This window comes from Cetorhinus maximus, chromosome 4 (genome assembly GCF_964194155.1).
Source record: "Cetorhinus maximus chromosome 4, sCetMax3.hap1.1, whole genome shotgun sequence".
NCBI lineage: Eukaryota > Metazoa > Chordata > Chondrichthyes > Lamniformes > Cetorhinidae > Cetorhinus > Cetorhinus maximus.
In genome coordinates this window covers 78,860,566-78,885,141 of record NC_135882.1, presented here as the reverse complement: position 1 = coordinate 78,885,141, position 24,576 = coordinate 78,860,566, and the positions used below count along the sequence as shown (strand labels likewise).

The following is a 24,576-nucleotide window of genomic DNA, read 5'->3' as shown; positions in this document are numbered from 1 at the left end:
TCCAGCTGGAGTTCTGATGGTAACACATAAAATTATAACCACAATATTCACATTATATTATCAGCCACCTGTTTAAGGAAATCACTGCAAAAGAAAGTTTATTTTCTACTTGAACACAATGACCTAGAAATTAATTTACCAAGATGAACCGGGTGTAAGAAACACTCCCTGCAGGGAACACTCCTGCAAGTAAATGGGTAGGTCGAAGGTGCACCTGATATTAAACCTCAAGTCTCATTTACATGATACTGACAAGCGTGTTGGGTATCCTGAAACAGTTCGTCGTCAAAGTTGATTGGATTATCAACCCACTGCATCACCGGCAACAGCCTCAGGACAGTGCTTAACGGGGATGGGAAGTTGTGAGGAGATAGTCAACAATGGTGTGCAGGACTGCTGTAGCACTGGGGTAGTACTCATGCACCTCACAGCTCCACATTCAGGTAAGCATTTAAAAAAAACTTTTGTTGGTGACCTGCAGTGTTCTCTTTAAGGTCACATGTAGACCATCCTCAAGACAAAACAATTTTGTTCAGATGTTCTCAAACAATATTTGCCATTTTATTTGAACATGCAAAGGGACTAGTAACTATACAGGCAAGTTGTGGACTTCTGGTTCATAATAAGTGTGTTGCTTCCTGCCTCCACGTTGGAAGTTTAGGCACCTGTAAAATGGACGCAGCACCATTTAATTTCTAGACATTATATTAAAAAATGAACTCCCTTTTCATCTTTAAAATGACTTCTATCTTGTTACTGCTGCTGGCATCTCTTTTTTATGGTAAATTTTTATGTGAGCAATTCCTGTTAGCGTGGAATTTAAACTACTGAATTTGAGCGGACTCTTCCGTTCTGCACTCTAAATCTGGTGACAGGCGGGAAAGTCAGTGTGATTCCCGCTGGGCGGAGGTTGGCTGAACTCGCATGATCTTCCACTGTTCATCTCAGTAATTATCCATCCACAAGGAGCATGGTGAATCTCGTGGCGAGACAGGCAGGAAGTCGCCCGCCCTGTCATTACTTCATGTGGTTGAAGGTCCTGGTGCCATATTTAAATGACACTCAGGCAGCCATTCACTCAGAGGAGGCCAGGAGCTCTGCGTGACTCCTCCAGAGTCAGAGAAGCTGGCAGATGTGAGTGTCCATATGCCGGGACATACAAAGGCACCTTGGTCATTGCCTCTCGTCCATTTCTAGATAAGAGCGCCGCCTGTGATACATCCATGGTCAGGCCAATGATCACCGTTGCAGTGGACTCTGTTCACCAGCATCTCGACCTTCTTGAGGCCACGTTGCCCCTTACTGCTCAGGCCCTTGCTTCTCCTGGCCCTATGCCAACCTGGGATGGGCCTCCTTCTCCTCATCTGGATGAGAACAATGTGCAAGGAACCTCACTCTAACACTATTCCACTTGCCTCCACTACCCTCAAGGCTCCATAGAGAGACGATTGCCTTGGCAGCATAGAAAGACTAACCATATGAGCCCTTGTCAGCCAGGACAATTCAGCTGGGTGGATAGACGTTTGGTGTCATGTATTGGCTGCTGTCCACCAGCGTGCCCCTTGGAGGCATCCGCCTCCCTCCTTCCCTTCATCCCTGCCTCTGACTGCAGTAGATGGCAAATGGCACAGAATGAATGGCAGCTGCACACCTTGCTGGGATCTCGATGTTATGAGACGCATGAATCAGGAACAAAACTGCTGCTCTATGGGCTTCACCATAGAGAGGAGAACACTACTGAGTGTGGTTGACCTCCAGTTGCCTCATAATTATTAGGGTGTCCCTTTAGTCAGCCACTTGTGCTGACCTTGAACTCCGCCCACCCGAAAAAACCCTCCTGCACTTTGAGGCGATCTCACTGACTGACTGACTGCATGATCAAGGTCAGATTTGAAAAATGTTGTGTGTCACCTTTCAAACTCGCTCCAGTACCTGACCCACCCTATGTCACGGTTCCTCTCTTCTCTGTCACCCTTGAACCTCCCCCCGTTAACCTGGACCCTATTTCGACCCATCTCCACATGACTTCCCTTCCCTCAGAGCCAGCACCCAAACCGTCCCCATGTCCACCTTGACCCTGGCTTCTCCTATTATCCGAGCCACTTGTCTAGTCCTCCTTCGTGACCGCCCCCATATGAGACCTTCACTGACCAAACTCTCAACCTGGACCTGCCACACTACTGCATCTGAGCTTCCCCCCTCTGCCAACACCCCTAAATATGACTGTTCCCACCCATCCCCAGTACCTTAAGTTGACCCCCCAGGTCCCCACCGTCAACATCACTGACCGCATTCACTAAGACAAACTCTTCCACCCGTTCCCCAACCTTCCTCAGGATTCTCCACCTTACCCTTCCCTGGACACTCTCCCCCTCTTCCCCAGACGCTCTCCTCCCTCCTTACTTGGACACTCTCCCCCTGCACCTTGCCCGCTTAGCCTGCCTCCCAAGTCCAGCCTTGGTGCAGCTTTTGCTACTGGCACTTGATATGAGTGAAGTTGTGCGAAGTCTCCAAGAAGGTAAAACTAGCTTCTACTGACCTCCACTGACATTGAAGAAGTGAAGCTTGCCAAGTGTTCGCCACTTATATACAGTCATAAAACTGAATGTTCCAAATTCTCATTGCCAGGGAACTTAAATTTAAGTGGGAACTTACTTGCAAAAAAAATTGAGTGCGGCAGTGACCTTCAGGGGCACTGTCAGGGGATAGCCTCCCAGTCCACGTGGCATCAGATCCTCCAGCAGAATGTGGCAGATATGAGCCACCATCTCTTGACAACGTAGACCTGCGCGACACTGTCTCTCCCTCATCTGCAAATAGGAGAGGCGCCTTCAGTATACCCTTGATTACACCAGTTACCTTCATGGCATGGGCCTGACCTCCTCAGCCTCTGGGTCTGCTTGGGGCATCTCTGGACCATGCACTTAGGCCGGTGCTCTTCTCTAGGCTGTGCTAGACTGCGCTGGGCCCTTCTTCTCCTCCTCAACCTGAGCACTGTCATCAAGAAGGCAGCATTGAGCGCAATCTCCATTCAGCAATCCTCCTTCTTCCTGTGGACAGATAGACCCAAGACATGAATGTAGCTTACCCAGCAATTACAGACCTTCCACTCCAAGCCAGAAAGCCACTGTCATGTCCTTGGACTGCACTTTCCCTGTTCTACCCTTGCAGCTGAGGCGCTCCCTCACCGATCATAGGTGTCTAAGAAGCCACCCCAACAACTTGACATCTTCATCACATATAGGATGGAAGGGGGTTGAGCACAGCCATGAAATTTGAGCCTCACTGAAAGCACTCACACCCTGCCTAATCTGGATTTGAGATTACTCCTGCTGTGCACTTTTGGAAAGATTGGCTGCCTTGTGCCCTTTGACCCATGTCAAATGGACAATGCAGTTTGTAGGGTTTGATAGAGTTTCTTGCATATATCCAGCAGCTGTGCTCCCTTAATGGCTGGCAGCCTCTTCCCATCTCACATTCCTCTGTTGGTTAAATCCTCAATGAGACCACCTCTAATATGACTCTAATGTCTAGCGTCGTATCATATAAAAGCGCACCATGAATTACTGGTTCCAGCTTTTTAATAAAGTCTTCATGAGTTCTCTCAGCTGAGCCTTTGACTCCATGTTGAAATTCTTAGAAGTATGAAGTTGCCCCATGAAAGGGCCCCAGAGTCCAGTTCTGGACTCTTCTCACATTGCCTCAAACCCAACCTGTGGTGATTTTTAAAATCTAGTTTCATTTTTAAACTGCGTCATTGATTCGGGGGCTCAACATAGTGGTGCTGCAATTATACTTCAAGACCAGTTTCAACCTTCTTTGTCACCATTCACATCCCTCCAATCATCCTGGAATCCCATGGTGTGCAGGTAGACCTCCGTCCGGTCACTCTCCAGGGTTCCCCCGTAGCCCTGCAGCCATTGTGATGGTTGTGGACATTTATGCCCTCCCCTCTGGAATCCATCACTGTGGATGTCCCTTTGCTCCATGTGGATCTCACCCCTCCCCATCTTGAGGCCATCTGCAGAGTCACATACAGAGGCACCACCCACCCCCACCAACCCCCATACCCCACCCCACCACAACACCAAGAGAGCTTCAATTAACCCCTCCCCACCCCCTCTCTTTATTGCATTTTCCCCATTTACAGGCTGCAGATGCTTCCCCTGACCATGACTATTCCATCTCCAGCCCTGCACTGAGCCAGCCACCTCCTCGACCACCGTGTGTGAGGCACTGACCACACCCTGCAAACCATGCAGTGCACGATCTCCATTGAGCTTACAGGTCTTGTCCCTCCCTGGGCCGGGACCATGAAGTGCGTGCCATGCATAGCCCTTTAGAATGGGACTGCCTTTAATCTTTCACCCCAATAATGAGGTCCACAGAGCACCAGGACTGCCTTTCACCTCTCATCCTGACTATTTGGCCACAGTCCCAGGACTATGACTGTCTAACAGTCATCCCCCTGCTTCCTTCAGGACTTATTCCCCGCCCATGCACCACCCCCCCACCCCACCCCAATCATGAGTCTGCATTAACCCCTTCCATGTTGGACTCCAGCTCCCCCACCCCCAATCATCGTGCTTCAGCCTATTCTCTCCCCTCCCACTGGTCAATGCTGGTAGAGTGCAGACCAGCTTGCAAACCCGCAGCACCCAGTGCGAGCAGCCCTGACTGTGCCCTGCAGCACCCAATGTAAACAGCCCTGACTGCGCCCCGCAGTACCCAGTGTAAACAGCCCTGACTGCGAACCCGCAGCACCCAGTGTAAACAGCCCTGACTGTGCCCCACAGCACCCAGTGTAAACAGCCCTGACTGTGCCCCACAGTACCCAGTGTAAACAGCCCTGACTGTGCCCCACAGTACCCAGTGTAAACAGCCCTGACTGCGCCCCGCAGTACCCAGTGTAAACAGCCCTGACTGTGCCCCACAGTACCCAGTGTAAACAGCCCTGACTGTGCCCCACAGTACCCAGTGTAAACAGCCCTGACTGCGCCCCGCAGTACCCAGTGTGAGCAGCCCTGACTGTGAACCCGCAGCACCCAGTGTAAACAGCCCTGACTGCGCCCCGCAGCACCCAGTGTAAACAGCCCTGACTGCGCCCCGCAGTACCCAGTGTAAACAGCCCTGACTGTGAACCCGCAGTACCCAGTGTAAACAGCCCTGACTGCGCCCCGCAGTACCCAGTGTAAACAGCCCTGACTGCGCCCCACAGCACCCAGTGTAAACAGCCCTGACTGCGCCCCGCAGTACCCAGTGTAAACAGCCCTGACTGCGCCCCGCAGTACCCAGTGTAAACAGCCCTGACTGCGAACCCGCAGCATCCACTGAGAGCAGCCCTGACTGCGCCCCGCAGTACCCAGTGTAAACAGCCCTGACTGCGAACCCGCAGTACCCAGTGTAAACAGCCCTGACTGCGCCCCGCAGTACCCAGTGTAAACAGCCCTGACTGCGAACCCGCAGCACCCAGTGTAAACAGCCCTGACTGCGAACCCGCAGCACCCAGTGTAAACAGCCCTGACTGCGAACCCGCAGCACCCAGTGTAAACAGCCCTGACTGTGAACCCGCAGCATCCACTGAGAGCAGCCCTGACTGCGCCCCGCAGTACCCAGTGTAAACAGCCCTGCCCGCGAACTCACCTGAGAGAGCAGCTTTGGCAATGGTGACAAGTTGGAGCAGCGGCAAGAGAAGGCACCAGTGCTGTTGCAGGTAGGCTTACAATGTTGTACGCTCCTCAAAGTCACAAGTGAAGTGAATGTAGGCAGGTGCACGCCACTTTTGTCTGGTCATGAATCAGACCGGTCTAATTTCTCATTGGCGTGGCATGTAATTATGAGAGGGAACATGATTCCAGCGAGTAGCATTTTTAATAAGCATTCATGATATTTTAATATATGCAATTGGGGTTCCCGACATGGATCAGCGGGAAAGTCGACCAACCATTAGGCCACCATGTAAGTGCTGAGGGGAAAATTATGACTTGTTTTCCCACTGGCAGAAATCCGTTTGGCCACACTCCAAATTTTCTGCTCCCGCCCACCATGACTCCCGCCACTGGCAGGACCAGAAAATTCTGCCTGTGTCTTTGTTGTTCATTAGTTATGATTCTACTGAGCAAGGCTGTTATCATTGACCTAGGTTCATAAGCTGAGTCATGTATTTTCAAAGTCATATTTGGTTCTGCTCAATTATTCGGAACAAATATGTCTCATAATTATTCTGGCTATCATTTTATGATACCACTCTTTTTAGTTTGTGCTCATCAAGGTGAGAGATATTGATCCAGGGACTAGACCACTTTTTAATTTTGTCATACAACATTAGCATCAAGCACTCCAAGGGTAAATAAACAATAGTTAAATATAAGTTAAAGCTGTATTTATTCTGCCTAATGTTGAGCAACACTATCAAAACTGGAGCCAGTGGGAAACAGGGGGAAAACTCTTCATTGGTTGGAGTCATACCTAGCACAAAGAAAGATGGTTGTGGTTGTTTGAGTTCAGTCATCTCAGCTCCAGAACATCACTGCAGGAGTTCCTCAGGGTAGTGTCCTAGGCCCAACCATCTTCAGTTGCTTCATCAATGATCTTCCTTCCATCATAAGGCCAGAAGTGGGATGTTCGCTGATGATTGCGACTCCTCAGATACTGAAGCAGTCCATGTCCAAATGCAACAGAAACTGGACAATAGCCAGGCTTGGGCAGACAAGTGGCAAATAGCATTCGTGCCATTCAAGTGCCAGGCAATGACCATCTCCAAGAGGAGAGAATCTAACCATCGTCTCTTGATGTTCAATGGCATCGCCATCACTGAATCCCCCACTATCAACATCCTGAACGTTACCATTGACCAGAAACCGAACTGGACTAGCCACATAAATACTGTGGCTACAAGAGCATGTCAGAGGCTAGGAATCCTGCAATGAGTAACTCACCACCTGTCTCCCCAAAGCCTGTCCACCATCTACAAGGCACAAGTCAGGAGTGTGATGGAATACGCTCCACCTGCCTGGATGAGTGCAGCTCTAACAATACTCAAGAAGCTTGACACCATCCAGGACAAAGCAGCCCACATGATTGGCACCTCTCCTACAAGCATTCACGCCTTCCACCACCGGCGCACAGTGGCAGCAGTGTGTACCATCTACACAATGCACTGCAGAAACTCACCAAGGCTCCTTAGGCAGCATCTTCCAAAACCTACGACTGCTACCATCTAGAAAGACAAGGGCAGCAGGTAAATGGGAACGCCACCACCTGGAAGTTCCCCTCCAAACCACTCACTGTCCTGCTTTGGAAATATATCGCCGTTCCTTCACTGTTGCTGGGTCAAAACCCTGGCACTCCCACCCTAATAGCACTGTGGGTGTACCTACATCACATAGACTGTAGTGGTTCAAGAAGGCAGCTCACCACCCCCCTCTCAAGAGCAATTTGGGATGGCCAATAAATGCTGGACTGGCTAGTGATACCCACATCCCGTAAACGAATAAAAAAAAACCCCAAACATAAAAAAACATCGTTAATGCTCTTAGCGTGATATTTTTCAGTTTGCGTATAATCCTGCCGCCTTTTTAATTATTCCTTTAATTATCACCTTTTATATTAGTACTGAATCAAAGTTGTTAATGTGCTGTTGATTAATGCCCATAGAATCTGGTGGAAAATCGAGTAAGGCCTAAAAATTGATGCAGGTATGGTGATGCGTGATTTATCCGGCCCTGTTTGTTGTGATGCAAGCTGCACAGTTACCAATTTCATGCTACTTGCTAATTTTAATGATATCTTATGGCCCACTGATAAATGCCTTGCTGAATGGCCGCACATCACAGCAGGAGGCCCAAGTGCATGCAAGGCTAGCACCACTTAAACCTAAAATAAAAACAGAAAATGTTGTAAAAACGCAGCAGGTCTGGCAGCATCTATGGACAGAGGAGCAAAGTTAACGTTTTGACTCTGAATGACTCTTCTTCAGAGCTTAAACCTAGCTGCATATCAAAACCATCCTCACAGAATCGTTACAGTGCAGAAGGAGGCCATTTGGCCCATTACATGCGCACTGGTTCTCCGATTGAACAGCTCACCTAGTTCCATTTCCCTGCCTTCTCCCTCTAACCCTACACATTCTTCCTATTTTTAGATAACAGTATACTTCCCTTTTGAATGCTTCAATTGAGCCTACCTCCACCTCACTCACAGAAAGCGCATTCCAGACCCTAACCACCTGCTGCATAAAAAAGTTTTCCCTCATATCGCTTTTGCTTCTTTTACTAATTATTTTAAATCTGTGCCCTCTCATTCTGGATTGTTTCATGAGTGAGAACTGTTTCTCCCTATCTATTCTGTTCAGACCCTTCATGATTTTGAAAAGCTCTATCAGATCTCCTCTCAGCCTTCTTTTCTTCAAGGAAAACAGTCCTAACTTCTCCAGCCTCACTTCATAACTGAAGTTCCTCATCCCTGGAACCATTCTCGTGAACCTTTTCTGCACCCTCTCTAGTGCCTTCATGTCCTTCCTAAATAGCAGCCCTTGGAACTGGATGCAATACTCCAGCTGATGCTGAATTAGTGACTTATATGAGTTCAACGTAACCTTGTTGCTCTTATGCTCTTTGCCCTTATTAATAAAGCCCAGGATACTGTATGCTTTATTAACCACTCTCTCGACTTGTCCTGACACCTTCAATGACTCATGCGCATAAACACCCAGGTACTTCTGCTCCTGCACCTCATTCAGAGTTATCTTTATATTATATTGTTTTTCCATGTTCTTCCTACCAAAATGAATCACTTTGCATTTCTCTGTGTTGATCCTCATCTGTCACCAGTCCACCCATTCCACCAACTCATCTATGTCCTTTCAAATTTCTACACTATCCTCCCCACTGTTCACAACGCTACCAAGTTTTGTATCGTCTGCAACTTTGAAATTGTGCTCTGTAAACCAAGGTCTAGGCCATTAATATATATCAGAAAGAGCAAGGCTCCCAATACTGATCCCCGGGGAGCTTCACTTCAAACCTTTCTCTAGCCCAAAAGACATTCGTTAATCACTATTCTTTGCTTCCTTTTATTCAACCAATTTCGTATCCATGTTGCTACTGTCCTTTTTATTCAATGAGCTATAGCTTTGCTCACAAGTCTGTTGTGTGGCACTGTGCCAAATGCCTTTTGGAAGCCCATGTACACCACATCAACAACATTGCCCTCATTAACCCTCTCTGTTGCATCTTCAAAAAACTCCAGCAAGTTAGTTAAACATGATTTCCCTTAAGAAATCCATGCTGGCTTTCCTTAATTAACCAGCATTTGTCCATGTGAATATTAATTTTGTCCTGAATTGTTATTTTGAGAAGTTTCCCCACCACCAAAGTTAAACTGACTGGTGTGTAGTTGCTGGATTTATCTTTAGCCCCTTTTTTGAACAAGGGTGTAACGTTTGCAATTCTCCAAGCCTCTAGGACCACCCCTGAGTCTAAAGAAGACTGAAAAATGATGGCCAGTGCCTCTTCAATTTCCACATTCATTTCCCATTGGGTGCATCCCATTGGGTCCCGGTACCTTATCAACTTTAAGTACAGATAACCTAACCAATACCTCCTCCTTTTCAATTTTAAACCCTTCTAGTGTCTGAATTACCTATTTATTTTTACCATGGTCTGTGTTGCATATTCTTGGTAAAGACAGATTCAAAGTATTCATTTAGCTATGCACTCTGCCTCCATACGCAAACCCCCTTTTTGATCCTGTACCTCTTAAAGGAGAGGTACATTCTGACCACAGCACGTGTGCTGGAAGTGGCAGAGGGAGTTGTTCAGTGCAGGAAGAAGAATGGAAATGACACCAAAGTTAGCTTAAAGATATTACGGAAAAAGGGGTAAAGGCAAAGGAGTTAACTCACAGATCAACCATGATCCCACTGAATGGCAGAACAGACTCAAAGAGCTAAGTAGCCTACTCCTGTTTTTATGCTTCTGAAAGGCCAATCGTTCTAAGGTTCTAAGCACTTGAAGCCTTGATGCAAAAGATGGGCCATAGGAGAGAAGTCTTCCAACCACGGTGAGCCAGGAGGCCCTTAAACCAGCCACTGAGCAGGATATGGGAGTAAGCAGCCATTCGAGTCAATGCCACTAGTCTAGCCCCAAAAACCTGGATGTAGTGCCACAAGTAGTTCAAGGTCGTAACAGGTCAAGGTTAGAGAGAACATAAACCCTAATCTCCAGACATTAAGAATGTCTATCACCTTTCTTATGCAGCAATGGACATAGCAAGGGTAGTTAGAGGAGAGGTGGGGCCAATTAGGGATCAAAAACACAACCTATGCACAGAGGCAGAGGGCATGGCTGATGTGCCAAGTCAAAACTCTGCGGTGGAGGCAGGTTGAGGTCATTAAGTGTCGGTTAATTGGCCATTTAAGGGCCACAATAAGTTCAAAGGCCAGCGACAATTTGCAAGCTCTCTTTGCTTAGGAAGAAGATGCTGTCAAAGTAATAGTTGAAGAGGAGATAGTAGAGATACTGGATAGGCTAAAAATTGATAAAGAGGAGGTGCCATAAAGAGAGATTGTACTTGGAGTTAATAAGTCACCAAGACGGTATAGGATGTGTCTGAAGATATTAAGGAAAGTAAGGATGGAAATTAAGGAGGCAATGGCCAGAATTTTCCAATCCTTCATAGATACAGGAGCGATGCCAGAGGACCTGAAAATTGCCGCCGGCCTTTGGACTTATTGTGACCCTTAAGCGACCAATTAACTGACACTTAATGGCCTCAACCTGCCTCCGCCGCAATTTTTCGGTGTATGGGGGAAGACGGGGTCAAAATGAGGAGCCCGGCTGCTTTGGCTGCATGGGCTGCTTTCAGGCAGGAAGGGGGCTACATTCTTTGGGTGGATCGCCTGTACCCATTGGGGATGGACCCCTTGTGCCCCCCTCACCGCCCAGTAGATCGTACTCTGCCTCTATCCCTTCCCCTACCTCCCGCTCCAGCCCAGCCTGTAATTCAACCCCCACTTCCCTTTGCACCTGCCCAATATCCTCAGGCTCACCTCAAGTCTGGGAGATATCTTTATTTCTTTGGGATTGCTTGTAGTCTCAGCAGTGAACACTACTCTCTTCTGGGACTGTTGGGACTGTGGGACTTCGTCCCTGATGTCGAGTGGAAGTCACACTCTGACCCAATTAAGGCTGCCCCCAGCAGGGTTCCGACCGACTTTTAGATCAGAGGGGCTCGTCGAATCCATCCCCGCTGTAAAATCCACCTCGATAATTCAGGATCAAATTAACTGTAACTTGAACAATTGTGGATTAATTAAGGAAAGCCAGCATGGATTCAGTTGTGGCTTTCAAAGAGAATTGACAATTATCTGAAGAGAAAAAATGTGCAGGGCCAAGAGAAAAGGCAATGGGGGTGGGAATAGGTGAGTTCCTCTTGCAGAGAGCCGGTATTGACATAATGGGCCGAATAGCCTCCTTGTGCACTGCAACCATTCTATGATTCTAAGCTGGAGGGCTGCCATGGCACCTAGCTCTTTGCGCATGTACCCTGTGCCACAGCTCACAGGCAAATCTGTAAGTTACTCAGTTACATCACATCGGCACAACTAGGGTGAACAATAAATGCCACCCTTGCCAACAATGCTTGTCTCCAAGACTGAATAAAAACTAAAAGCTAATACAGCAAGTGTTACAAGACAATGGGTAAATTACAGGATTTTATTTTACAATTTATGGGAACCATGTGGATAAGTTCCCAAGTTGCCCTTCTGGCAGGCAACTCTCTCAACTGGGAGCACAATGTTCATGTTTAACGTCACCTTTAACTATTCAGCAGGATTATGGGTTACTTAGTATGATCATAATTGGTTTCTATGAATGAGCATTTCTTTATATTTGGATTCGAAGTTCCAAATTTAACATTTTCTAAAATTCAAATAATAAAGTCAAGCGGGAAACAGGAGCTGTTTCAAACAGACTAGCAAGAAAGAGGAAGGCAACAGGAATTTGAAGGTATTTCTATTATTATTACCAAGAGTTCAGATGTGGGCTTACTAAGTTATCAGGGCTTAGGCTAGCTGAAAATAATGTGGGTGCCACAGAGTCCTGAAATGAGTATGACAATTGCAGTTGTAACAGCTTCCTCATTTTGTAGCCATTCTCCAAAAAGAGAGTGACACATGATGAGCACAGATGCATTGTTTTACATACTTTAGTGGCAACTACAGTGGATATCATGTTTTAAAGAAGAACACAAACACTGCTTTAAACCTGAAACAGTGAAAATAATTGCTCTAGTGAATGTGTGCTGTTATTGCACCAAATGAGCAGCATTACTGTTCACACAGAGTTCAGAATCTTCCATGACTCAAAGATATGCCTGGCACATGGATATCTAAGGATAAACAATGGAGTACATGAGCTTCCAGAAAACAGAATGTATGAGGAGATATTTTCCATTCATGTGCCAAGTACATGCTGAAAGTCATAAAGATAAGCATATGTCCAAGCATCAGAAATGCTCATGGAATGTGTTGCCTCATATTTTCTTACTGGGCAACTCTGAGGGAGAAAGGGATGCATGCTGCTGGAGTTTGACAACCTCATTAAAGTCGAGAAAATTATGTGACTGAAGGTATGACATCCCTCCCCTACATATTCCCTCATTTGCTCCTGGAATATAACTCCATCACTTTGAGCCTGTATCAAAGGTTTCTAAATTTAGTGGCCTTGTGATCTTTGCCTTTTTAGTTTTTTGCTCTACACCATCCATCATTCAAACAAATTTAATTCTGATTTGTAACTGCCAGTGTTGCTAGAATGGCAAAGCTTCTACAAGTATGTGAAGAGAAAGTAGCTGAAGTCCCCTAGAGGGTGAGGCTGGGGTGTTAATAATAGGAAACAAGGATATGGCAGAGACTTTGAAAAAGCATTGACATGTAAAACATTCCAAGAATAGCAGAAAATCAAGAGGCAAAGAGGGGGAGGAATTTAAAACAATCACAACTGCTAGAGAAAAAATACTAGTAAAACTAATGGAACTAAACGCTGACAACTCCCTGTAACTGATGGCCTGCATCCTTGGGTCTTAAAAGAAGTGGTTGCAGAAATAGTGGATGCATCACTTGTTATATCTCAAAATTCTCTAGGGCAGAATTTTCCCGTTGGCGTGCGGGGTCCACGCATAAAATGACATGCAGTGACGTCGGGTGAGCGTCTTGACTTCACCGCGCGCCATCGCGATATTTGTCTAGGCGGGCGCACAATGATGTCCGACGTGCCCCCACCATTAATTAACGGACCACTTAAGGCCGTTAAATCACCAATCAACGCCGATTTTTCAGCGCCCGTGCAATATTCGGGTCGGTGCATGGGCGCAATGGGCAAGCGAGTAGGAAAGATTTGTATTAACCTCATTCACGGGCGCGATAAGAGGGATCACTGGGGTTACAAGTATGCACAGTCAAGTATTTATTTTTGAAAGTTTTTGAAACTTGCCTGTGTGATCTGCAGTACTTCAAAATGCATACTAGCTGCTTTTTCTGGACTCCTAACCTTCAGGCCAGCTCTCTGCAGTGAGTAATCTTTTCTGGGTCTGCAGGTTTCTGGAAGCCATCCCTTAGCCTGGGAATGGGAGCTGAACTGTCCACTGGAGGCTGCTCCTCTGAGGAGGAAGGGAGGGCTAGAAGGGGGAGGAGGCCAGGAGTGCACATTCAGCCTCCAGGGGAGCCACCTTTGGGAGGTCAGGCGCAGGCACAAGGAGTGCAGGGCCAAGAGGTCGTCCAAGGCGGAAGGGACCGCAGAAGACGCCACTATCCTGCTGCCAGGGTATACAGGCGGCGAAGCAGCTACCTCAATATGTCTGAGGTGCAGTGCCGAAGGAGGCTCCGTCTCTCAAGGGAGACAGTCAACTATATCTGTCAGATGATTGGGCCTGAGATCTCCGTTAACTGTGTGAGTGGACATCCCATGCCAGTGGCTCTTAAGGTCACAGCTGCCCTCAACTTCTATGCCTCTGGCTCCTTCAAGGGGTCGGTGGGTGACCTTTACGGTGTCTCCCAATCAGCTGCCCACACCTGTGTCAAGCAGGTTACAGACTCTCTGTTCAGGCGTGCATTGACCTTCATCCACTTGCGCTGTGACCAGGCAAGCCAGACACAGCGAGCCAGAGGCTTCATGGCCATTGCTGGCTTCCACCGCGTCCAGGGTGCAATAGACTGTACACATGTGGCCATCAAGGTGCCAGCAGGTGAGCCCGGTGCCTTCGTCAACAGGAAGGGCTTCCACTCCATGAACGTGCAGAAAGTGTGTGATCACAGGATGCTGATTCTACAAGTCTGTGCAAGGTACCCAGGCAGCTCCCACGACGCCTACATCCTCAGGTGCTGGGGCTCTTCAGTGCTCCAGCCCGGTTGGATGGATGGCTGCTAGGTGACAAGGGCTGTCCCCTTCGAAGGTGGCTCATGACGCCTCTCCACCATCCAAGAACAGAATCTGAGCAGTGGTACAATAGGAGCCACGCCTCCACAAGGGCTGTGGTGGAGAGAACCATTGGTCTTCTCAAGATGCGCTTCCGATGCCTGGACCGCTCAGGGGGCGCACTCCAGTACCTCCAGGTCGTGTGTCACTGATAGTGGTTACATGCTGGAATCTCCACAATCTTGCGCTGGAAAGGGGGGGGACGTAGTGACGATGATGACGTCGACGCTGTGACTGCGGCTGCACACGATGAGTCCAGCAGTGAGTCTGAGGATGAGCACGCACAGGGGGTAGACGCTGACCCGGGCATACGCCAGGGAAGCAGGGACACCCACGAGGCTTTAACCCAACAAACCTTCAGCTGGCACACCACAGATGGACCACAAGGACAAGCCTGGGCTGTAGGCTCGATACTCGACACCTAAGTGCAAATTCTGCCAGGCTAGGGACAGTCACTAAGGACCTTGTTAATAAGTTGAATGTCCAACAAAGCACTCATTACAGTTTTGGAAACCATACATATAGAAGAAAAGAGGTAGCCTCAGCCTTGGTGACATATCTGAATTTAATATGTCAAGCAAACCAACTTATTCCAAAAATAAGACAATAGTGTTACAACTCAAAACAAATCATGAGGACCTCATTTCGGGTCAACGCAAAAGCACCAGTGAAAAACCCGTGGTGTGCCTAAGGTGCCTTATGTTTTCGTTTCCGGGTGCTATGTCTTGGTGCTGCCCCATCGCTCGAAGTGGCATCTGAGACAGCCTGCTGACTCTGCTGTCCTGTTGGCTTTGATGACCTTGGCGGTTGTCCTCTGGCCCCTGGAACCTGTGCTGGCCCCGCCTGGGAGGGAGCAGCCAGTTCCACAGCTGGCATCTCCCCAGTCGTCGCAACCTCACCGGATGATACAGTCACTGGGAGAGGGGAGGAGGAGCTGCTGCCCTAATCCGGAGTGCCCTGAGAGGTGCCTGCAGAGACGCTAGGCAGCTGCTGCACTGATGTGAGGTCGCTTCGGACCTCCCTGCTCACCATGGATGGATGGGCACCAAGCTGGGAAAATTGATGCCCAACCATTTCCCACACTGGCACTGACCAGCTGAGGTCAATGCTGATGTGAGGGCTTGCTGGTTAGAGCGTATCCCCAGGAAGCCCTGATGGGTCTCCTGGAGGAGCCTCTCCACGAGAGTTGCCACTCTCTCCATGGACGACTTGTGGCGCTCGGACATGTGGCTCATTGCTTCGGCGATCGTCTGTGTAGACTCCTCCACCACGGAGACCAAGCCAAGCATAGCCTCATGTATCTCCCCCAGGTGCTCCCGCGCACCTGGCCGCATTTCCTGCGCTTGCTGCGTCACGGACAACTCTAGAGGCACATCATCAGGCACCGACTGAGCATGTGCCTGGTCCCTGCAGTCCGCTGACTGCTGGCGCCATGGGCACTCTCTGTCTCTGCCAGCTCCTCCAGCGACTGTGAAGTGCCCTCACCACTGTGCCCTGAGACAATAGCCGATGTTCGAATTCCCGCCGAGGTGCTAGTATCTGCGCTGGTACCTGCCTCGCAGAAATGTTGTGACACTGGTGACACTTCAGGCCCCTCAGGTGTGAGAGGGGGCATCTGCTACTCCTCCTCCTGGCCCTGCTCCGATGATGCTGAAAGGAAGAACAAGGACAGTGGATCAGTTAACATGGAAACAATGTCAAAGTGCATCCCTATCCTCCAGATCATTATGCGCTCATCCTTCCATAAGCAATGGTCAAGCCATGTTGCAAAATTAAATCAATTAACACTCAGCACTGCTATAGCTACTGGGAGAACAATGCTGACCTCACTGTTGGGTATAAATGCCTCGCCGTGGCACCCCAGCCTCACCGACACCAGTGGACCTGGGCGTATGGCACTTCTCCAGATCCAGGACCTCTTGCTCGAAGCGGCTAAGAACGGCGATCTGCGCCTGGCTACTGCCAGTCCTCGCACGCTCTGCTGCGTTATGTGCTTTCTTCTCCTGAAAAGGAGAGAAGAGCATTGATTAGTGCAAATTGCACATGGACTCTCTTTGCGCACGGCCCACCCCAACCAAAGTGGGACATACCAGGGCTCCAGTGCCTCCTCACTCCCCTGCTGCCAAACACTCACACAAAGATGCTAGGCCTGTTCCCCAACCCCCACCACCCCCTTGGACACATGCTGTCTACATTACATTAGGCATCACACGGTATATCCTTCCATAGCAAGGAGGCGCAAGCACGTGGAGTGCAGAGCACAGCAGATGGTTAGTTGCCATGCAACCTTGAAACTCCCCTCCAAGTATGTCATCACCCTGACTTTGACACGTCCTGCAGTTCAAGCACAGCCCCTAGGTGCAGGTTGCCCCCAAAACAGTAAGGTGGGTCTCAGTGTACCACATGCTGCGGGGGCAGAACCCATCTCTGCACCACCTTCTCAGGGTGACCTCAGCATGGGCAATATCTGCTGGCCCACCCAGCAAAGGACAAATGCCGTCAATGATTCAATGCAGTCACTCCATTCAGACTTGGGTGGGGGAGGGGGAGGCAGCAGGAGATAAGCCGACCTGCTGGGCTAAATGACCAATGCCAACATGGTACTCAGCCTGCCAGAGCGCAACAAGTCGTTGAAGCACTTGTGACACTGGATCCAGGTGCGCTGCTCCACATCGTGGGAGCTTACCACCTCCACAACCTCCTCCCAGGCACGTTTTGTCATGTGGTGGGGGGGGCCTCCTCCTCCCAATCTGGGGAACCAGCACCTCCGCCATGCTGCCACCTCCTCGAGGAGGGCAGCAAGGCAGTCATCCAAAAAACGAGGGGCACACTGCCCTTCCCTCCAGACTGGCCTGCCCTCTGGTGAGCCCTTCCACTCGCCATTGTGAGCAGCTTTGCAAAAGCTGCCAGCGCTTCATAGAAACAGGCCGCCGGGTCGCCATTGGACCCGGCGATCAATGCACTCCTGCCGCCGCCCGCCCACTCCCGCTATCCTCAGGAGTTGCGCATTATGCTGGGCGGGCCTTAATTGGCCCTCCCTTGTAAAATGGTGGTGCAGACCCGATCATGGGCGGCGATCGGGTCCACGCCAGGCCGTAGCCGCTCCCGCTCCACCCCCCCGCCTACCAGAAGATTCAGCCCCTAGATCCTGGAAAGTTCCCAGAGGATTGGTAAACCACAAATGTAACACCACAATTCAGAAGGGAGGGGAACAGAAAGCAGGAAATCATTGGCCAGTTAGTCTAATATTTGTCATTGGGAAAATGGTAGAATCATTATTAAAAAAGTAGTAGCAGGACATTTAAAAATTGTAATACAATCAGGCAGAGAAAGCATGGTTTTATGATAGGGAAATGGTGTTTGACAAACATCTCTTTGAGGATGTAGAAAGCAGGGTGGACTTAGGGGAACCAGTCGATGTAGTGTATTTGGATTTCCAAAAGGCATTCAATGAGATGCCACCTGAAAAGTTACTACCCAAGATAAGAGCTTATCTTTTGGGGTGATATATTAGCATGGATGGAGGATTGGCTAACTAACAGGAAACAGAGAGCTTGGACAAATGGGTCATTATCAGGTTGGTGGACTGTAGCTAGTGGAGTGCCATAGGGATTAGTTCTGGAGCCTCAATTATTTATAATCTATATTCATGACTTGGATGAAGGGACGGACTGCTTTGTAGCCAAATTTTCTGATGATACAAAGATAGTAGGAGAGCAAATTGTAAAGAGGATACAAATGTTAATGGAATATTGTTAAGATACACAGGTGAAGGGCATTGTTTAATTAAGTACCTAGAGCACTTATAAAGAGAGATTGGAGGAGCTCCTCATTCGCCCGCACCTGGGGCTGGCCAAGGTGGCCATCAACAGGTCCAGCAGCAAGCGTTTGAGGGGAGTGATCGACCTACCTGACTGACTGACTGACCGACCGACCGACCGACCGACCGACCGACCACCCGCCCCTCTTCCATGTTTATGACCTCAGCTGGGTATCCTTGGAGAGGGAGCACGCGGTGCCCGCTGGTATGCTTGAGATCTTCCACAACTGGTGGGCACCACAGGGGCTGGAGTGTGTTATCTCCAATTTAAATGTCGTTTGATATTTTTGTTTCAGTTACAAGGCCCCGGAAGGGATTGTTCTTTAGTTAATTGGTGTATTTGATTATTTGTTTTGCTCAAAAGAATATAAAGAGAGATTGTTGGAACACAGGTAGTATTAGTGTCTAGCTTCATACTTCACCAACTGGCTTTGGGTTGAGCAGGCAACAGAGTCTAGAAAGCAATATAAATAGGTTAAGTGAGTGGGCAAAGATTTAGCAGATGGAGTATAATGTGGGAAAATGTGAGGTTGCCTGCTTTGGCAGGAAGAATAGAAAAGCAGAATATTACTTAAACAAGGAAGACTGTAGAATACTGTGGTACAGAGGGATCTGGGTGCCCTTCTACATGAATCCTAAAAAGTTAGCATGCAGGTACAGCAAGTAATTAGGAAGGCAATGGAATGCTGGCCTTTAATGCAAGGGGGATGGAGCTCATAAGTAGGGAAGTTTTCCCCAGCTAGAATACTGTGTACAGTTTTGGTCTCATTACTTATGGAGGGATACATTTTTATTGGAAGCAGTTCAGAGACGATTCACAAGGCTGACTTCTGGGATGGACAGGTTGTCTTATGCGGAAAGGTTGAGTAGGTTGGGTCTATACTCATTGGAGTTCGGAAGAATGAGGGTTTTTGACAGGGTAGATGCTGAGAGGATATTTTCTCTTGTGGGGGAATAAGGCGTCTCCCATTTAAGCCAGAAATGAGGAGAATTCTTTCTCTCAGAGAGTCGTTGGTCTTCGGAATTCTACTCCAAAGAGAACAGTGGAAACTGGGTCATTTAATATATTCCAGGCTGAGTTAGACAGATTTTTGATCGACAGGGGAGTTCAGGATTATAGGGTCAGGCAGGAAAGTGGAGTTAAGGCCTCAATCAGATCAGGCATGGTCTTACTGAATGGTAGAGCAGGCTTGATGGGCCAAATGGCCTACTCATGCTCCTATTTCTTATGATCTTTTGGAATTGCTCTTACTCTCAGAACGCTGAGACAAGGAAGAGTTCCAGATATGTCCATAAAACTGGCCAAAACTTGTCAGATCAGATATGCTTTTACTAGCTACACTTGAATATAAAGGCATTTTCCATGTTGGACTGTGCCTTTTATTGCAACATTTACTGTAAGCGGAAAGCAGTCTTTAGATACTGACATAGCAAGGATTGATAGCACATATCAATGTGTACAATCTGCACACCAACCTGGATGTCATTAGGTGACCACATATCATACATCTTGATTGTTTTTCAGTTTCTTGAGGTATATAGGCCTTGAGATGATGCAAGTCAGTCAAGGTCTCAATGCATTGAATCTCAAAGTTGTGCCTGACTGAGGTATTGATATTCTTAAGATGCACTTAAAAGGCTGGAATCATGTGTGAAGACTTGGCATGGATGAGCAGTAAATGTGGAAAAGGTTGACAGGCAACACTCCGTGTACTTTGTAGCAATGAATCTTGAATTATATAATAAAGGTACTAAGAATGAATTATGTAGATAAATGTGCATAGCAAAACAAAATATTTATTTAACAAAGGACCATAGCAATCCTGTATTAGCTGAGGCCCAAACACAGTAGTAGCAACATAGAGTGAAGTCTAAGAATTTCCTTGAAGTTGCTTCTGCTCCGCCATCTCATCAATAATGTATGGTAAAAAAATCTTCAAAACAAGATTTGGTTACTCTAAAAGGTGGGAGTGCCTTAGGGAACCAGCAAACAAGATAATTAGTGTTCCCAATTTACTTGTTAAGATGGAAACAAGTGGAACAAAGTGATTCTTTAGAGGCAACTAACAGCAAATGAGGACTGAGATCTAAGATAACTGTGAGGTTCTTTACATTTTATAATATAGATCTCTGAAAATTACAACAGTCATTAAGAATATTTCCTGTTTTAATATCGGTGCCTTATGATTTGTATTGGCTTTTAAAAAATATCCCGGTATATTTGATCAAAAAACCTGTGTCAATCTACTGCATTGCAAGTAGCGTTACTGTAATTCATGCAAATACATTTTAAGTTGTGGTACATTAAGTAGGTATCCAACTCCAACCGATCCCACGTTGAGCCTCTGATTTCTTTGTCTGTTCATTAATATCTTCTAGATGGATGAGCAGGCGATGTTGGAAGACACTCTGGTTGCCTTGTCTGACTTGGAAAAGGTCACATTCTACTTACAACAGTCTGAAGAAGAACTCCTGGTAGCAAGTAAGACACTTTTTTCCCAATGTGTAATCGTAAACATGAATTCTGCAGAAACCTTGTAAAAGAGGCCAGCTAGAATATCAATACGTGACTCTGTTGAAGTCCTGTTATTCAATCGTAAACCCAGTAGTTGCTTTGGTTTTAACATATTACTTTGCTGAAGTGGATACTTAAAAACATGCATTTTATTTAAATTATAAATAATCTATGCCAAAAAATTGAAATTTGGTAACTTTAGCTGAATTCCACAATACGTAGATAACATATTGGTGATAATTCTACTAGATACAATTGTCCAGTCTTTGCAGGGCTGCAGGGCTGCAAGGCCGCAGTCATTCCGCACCTATAAATCTCCAGAGTAGTATCTATGGTACGCGATGACAGACTGAAGTTCTACTGCTGATTGGGTATAATTGTGGAATCCATATAATGACACCACAATTCCCCTCCAGAATGGAGATGATTGAATTATTCCCTCATCAATCATGCCTGGACACTGCACTGCTGTAAGTGACTAAGATTGATTTTATACACATTATTATAAATAGTCGTTTGGTAGTACAGAACTTAAATATTGCAGGAAAAAAGAGATTTTTTGTCAAAGCTTTTTGCCTTGCACTATTCAGGACAATTCCCAAGAAAATACCAATGTCAGGGGAAACAAACATGTTTTTACTTTATGAGAAGAGAGTGCTGATTGGTTAGCAAGTGGACTCTGGTAGATACCATGGAGTATGCACAGTTAATTGTGACTGGCTGTTAACTACTAAGTATTGTTTGAAATTTAAACCAGGCAGCTTGACTCTGATTGGTCAAGAAATTGCCCTGGGGAATGAACCAGTGAATGGCTGTCACTTATTTTGTTTAACTGAAACAGGTACACTATGTGTATATGTTCTTCCTGTCTGTAAAGAACAGGGCCCTTTGTATTAATATATGTTGCTTCCAGCACATGCAAGCGTGCCACACTGTGAGCCCGACTGACAATCTTAAATTGGTCGTCAGCATAACTCTTAGCGCACTGAGGATTATTTAGCAAATGTTGTCCAATTGCAGAATCAAATATAATATTGGACACTGTGTTTTGAGTTTTGCAAGCACTGATTGTTTGGGTAGGTTCCGTACCTTGTCCATTGTGAACAACGCAAGGGACATGCTGTTTGATATGATCCGCCAGTCTTTGGGATGTACAGCTTACACACCTAACATCACACTGGTGCTGAAATTCATATACCACGTTACTCTTTTGTGTGATAGGCAGAATGTCTTTCTGGCTTGGCGGCAGCATCCTATTCGTGGTGACTACCACTCGTGTTGCTACTGCATTGTAGCAGCGTGAAACAGCTGGCTTCACCTGTTGCTCAAAGTGTTGAGATACCTGGCCTTTCCAGGGTAATCTGGGGTAGACTGGGCACTTTTTAGGGCCGAAAGTGATGGCCTTGTGCCCGATCATGCGTTTGCACGGTATACAGCGTGAAATGATCTGACCTGGGTAGCCATTACTCTGTGGAATGTCTTTGATGTGCCCTATTTCAGCATTAATCTTGAGCAAATGGCATGGTCCCTATTTACGAGGTTGCCGATAAGACCAATTTTATAGCATGTGTTACGCTAAGGATCCCAACGTCTGTATTGACAAGTGAAGGTAGGCTTGCAGTGGACCGTTGTAGAGAACCCCCTGCCAGATTTTTCAACTAGTACATCAAGGAAGGGGAGTTCAATTAACTGCTCCATTTCAAAGGTGAATTTGAACGCCAGATTTGACAAAAAGCTTTGACAAAAAAAAATGGGGAGAATTTTTGGCTCGGTGAGTGGGGACGGGGCCCACTCACCGAGGCGTAAAATGATGCGGGGTGACGTCGGGGCCTGTGTCTCCATGTCACCACGCGTCATTTAGATTTTCAGTTCAGTGGGCGCACAGCCAAGTCGGCTGTGCGCCCGCTGAACTGTCAAAGGCCTGTTAAGGCCATTAATTAAGTAATTAAGGCTATTGAGAAAGCTACCTGTCCAACCTTAAGGTTGTTGCGCAGGCGAAGAGCTCAGGTGGCCTTCGCATTTTTCATGAAACCTCACCTATGGGCGGGATGAGGTTTCATGAAGGGTTGATAAATTAAATCTTTTTTATTAAAGTTCATTGACATGTCTCAGCTCATTGTGAGGGGACATGTCTTAAATTTTTTTTCCTTCATTAAAATTTTCAAAACTTAAAACTTATCTCCCTGAGGCACAGAGGCGCATGTGGGAAAGAGTTGCCCGCACAGGGAGCGCTCAGCGCTTCCGTGCACACATCACGCTGGGCGGGCCTTAATTGGCCCGTCCACGTAAAATGGTGGTGCAGACCCGATCGGGGGCGCCGATCAGGTCCACGCCTGCCCCCATACAACCCCCACGATGGGGGGAAAATTCTCTCTAATGTCTTCTTTCCGTAATACACATATATTATTATGTAACTATCCTCCACATACTACATTTTGTTGGAAAAATCACCCTGTTTTTATTGGGAGAAGTTGCTGTAGTTTCTGTCATGAGCTCTGCTTTATGCAGTTCATATACTCTTTTAAGTGGAGCCTGTAAATAGTCTTTGCTTGATTTGCTGTTTGCTGAGTAAATAGTCTTTCTTTTCTGTAGAATAAACTGATATACCCTGCCATAAGTCCCATTCTGTCTAAAGATCACTGGCTGACAAAGTGCAGCTCATTTGCTGACTCTGGTGTCAATATACACTTTGATAATTGTGATGTTACATTGAAGCCTGTTCCAAATCAGTACTCTGTGTGCATCCGTGGATGCATCCACTGTGAGTCACTCACTGGCACTTAATAATTAATGCTATGAGCGAGTTGGTGAGATCACCCACTTGCTCCCAATGTTCAAAAACATTGAAGAGTTCGTTTATCAAGTGCCCAGGAAGTCCAATGCGTTGTTCTCAAGTTATAATATAAATTGGAAGCTGTGTGCCAACATCCTGAAGGGTGACTTGCAACTCCTTACTTCAATGTGTTTGAGAGACCAATTGGGCACTGACTCCTGAGTGCATTGCCACTTTTGCTTAGGTGTGTGCCCTAAACTGTTTTGTACTGATCTAAAAATGACCACATTACTGCCCTTTAAAAAAAATTTTTTTACATCTGCTTATATTTTTATTACTGAATACTAGGAGTGAAATGTTCTATATTATTGCAGTACAAAACAAATTCATTACACTTCCTGTTAAGATGACTGAGTTATTATATGATGAGTCGTAAAAGTAGGACCTAAAATCTAAATCTGGTCTGACCTAAACAGGGTATATTCTAATTTACTCTACTTGGATACAGGTTTTGAAGCTTGTTACAGAAATTGGCTGTATGTATTTAAGATACATATAAATATATAAAAAAGAGACAACAGCAAATATACCAACTCCACTGTCTCATAAGTCGATAATAAACTCTTAAAAATCAAGATGTTTTGTATAAAAGTTGTGAGTTGCTTTTTTTAAAAACATAAACCTAATATAGATTGACACTTTAATAATCTCATTAGTGGCTTATTGAATTTCCAACAGGTCAGTGCTCTTTACAAAAACTATGTACTGTGTCTGAAAGCATTTTTAAAAATCCGACTTGTCATCTCCACAGATGTTAACAATAGGATCATCACAATAGAATGGTACAGCACAGAAGGAGGCCATTCAGCCCATTGTGCCTGTGCCAGCTCTTTGGTAGAGCTATCTAATTAGTTATACTTCGCTGCTCTTTCCTCATAGTCTTGCAAGTTTCTTTCCTTCCGAGTATTTCTATAATTTTCTTTTGAAGATT

General features: G+C 46.7%; 1 protein-coding gene across 3 annotated transcripts in view; it reads left to right on the top strand.

The window, feature by feature from the left end:
- The window catches only part of prex2 (phosphatidylinositol-3,4,5-trisphosphate-dependent Rac exchange factor 2), a 675,068-nt gene that overhangs the window by 506,266 nt on the left and 144,226 nt on the right, over positions 1-24,576 (top strand). For all 3 annotated transcript variants that reach the window (XM_078540383.1, XM_078540384.1, XM_078540381.1), the window contains exon 33: positions 20,677-20,779. In XM_078540383.1, the coding sequence (XP_078396509.1) occupies positions 20,677-20,779 (103 nt within the window). The remainder of the gene's footprint in view (positions 1-20,676; positions 20,780-24,576) is intronic.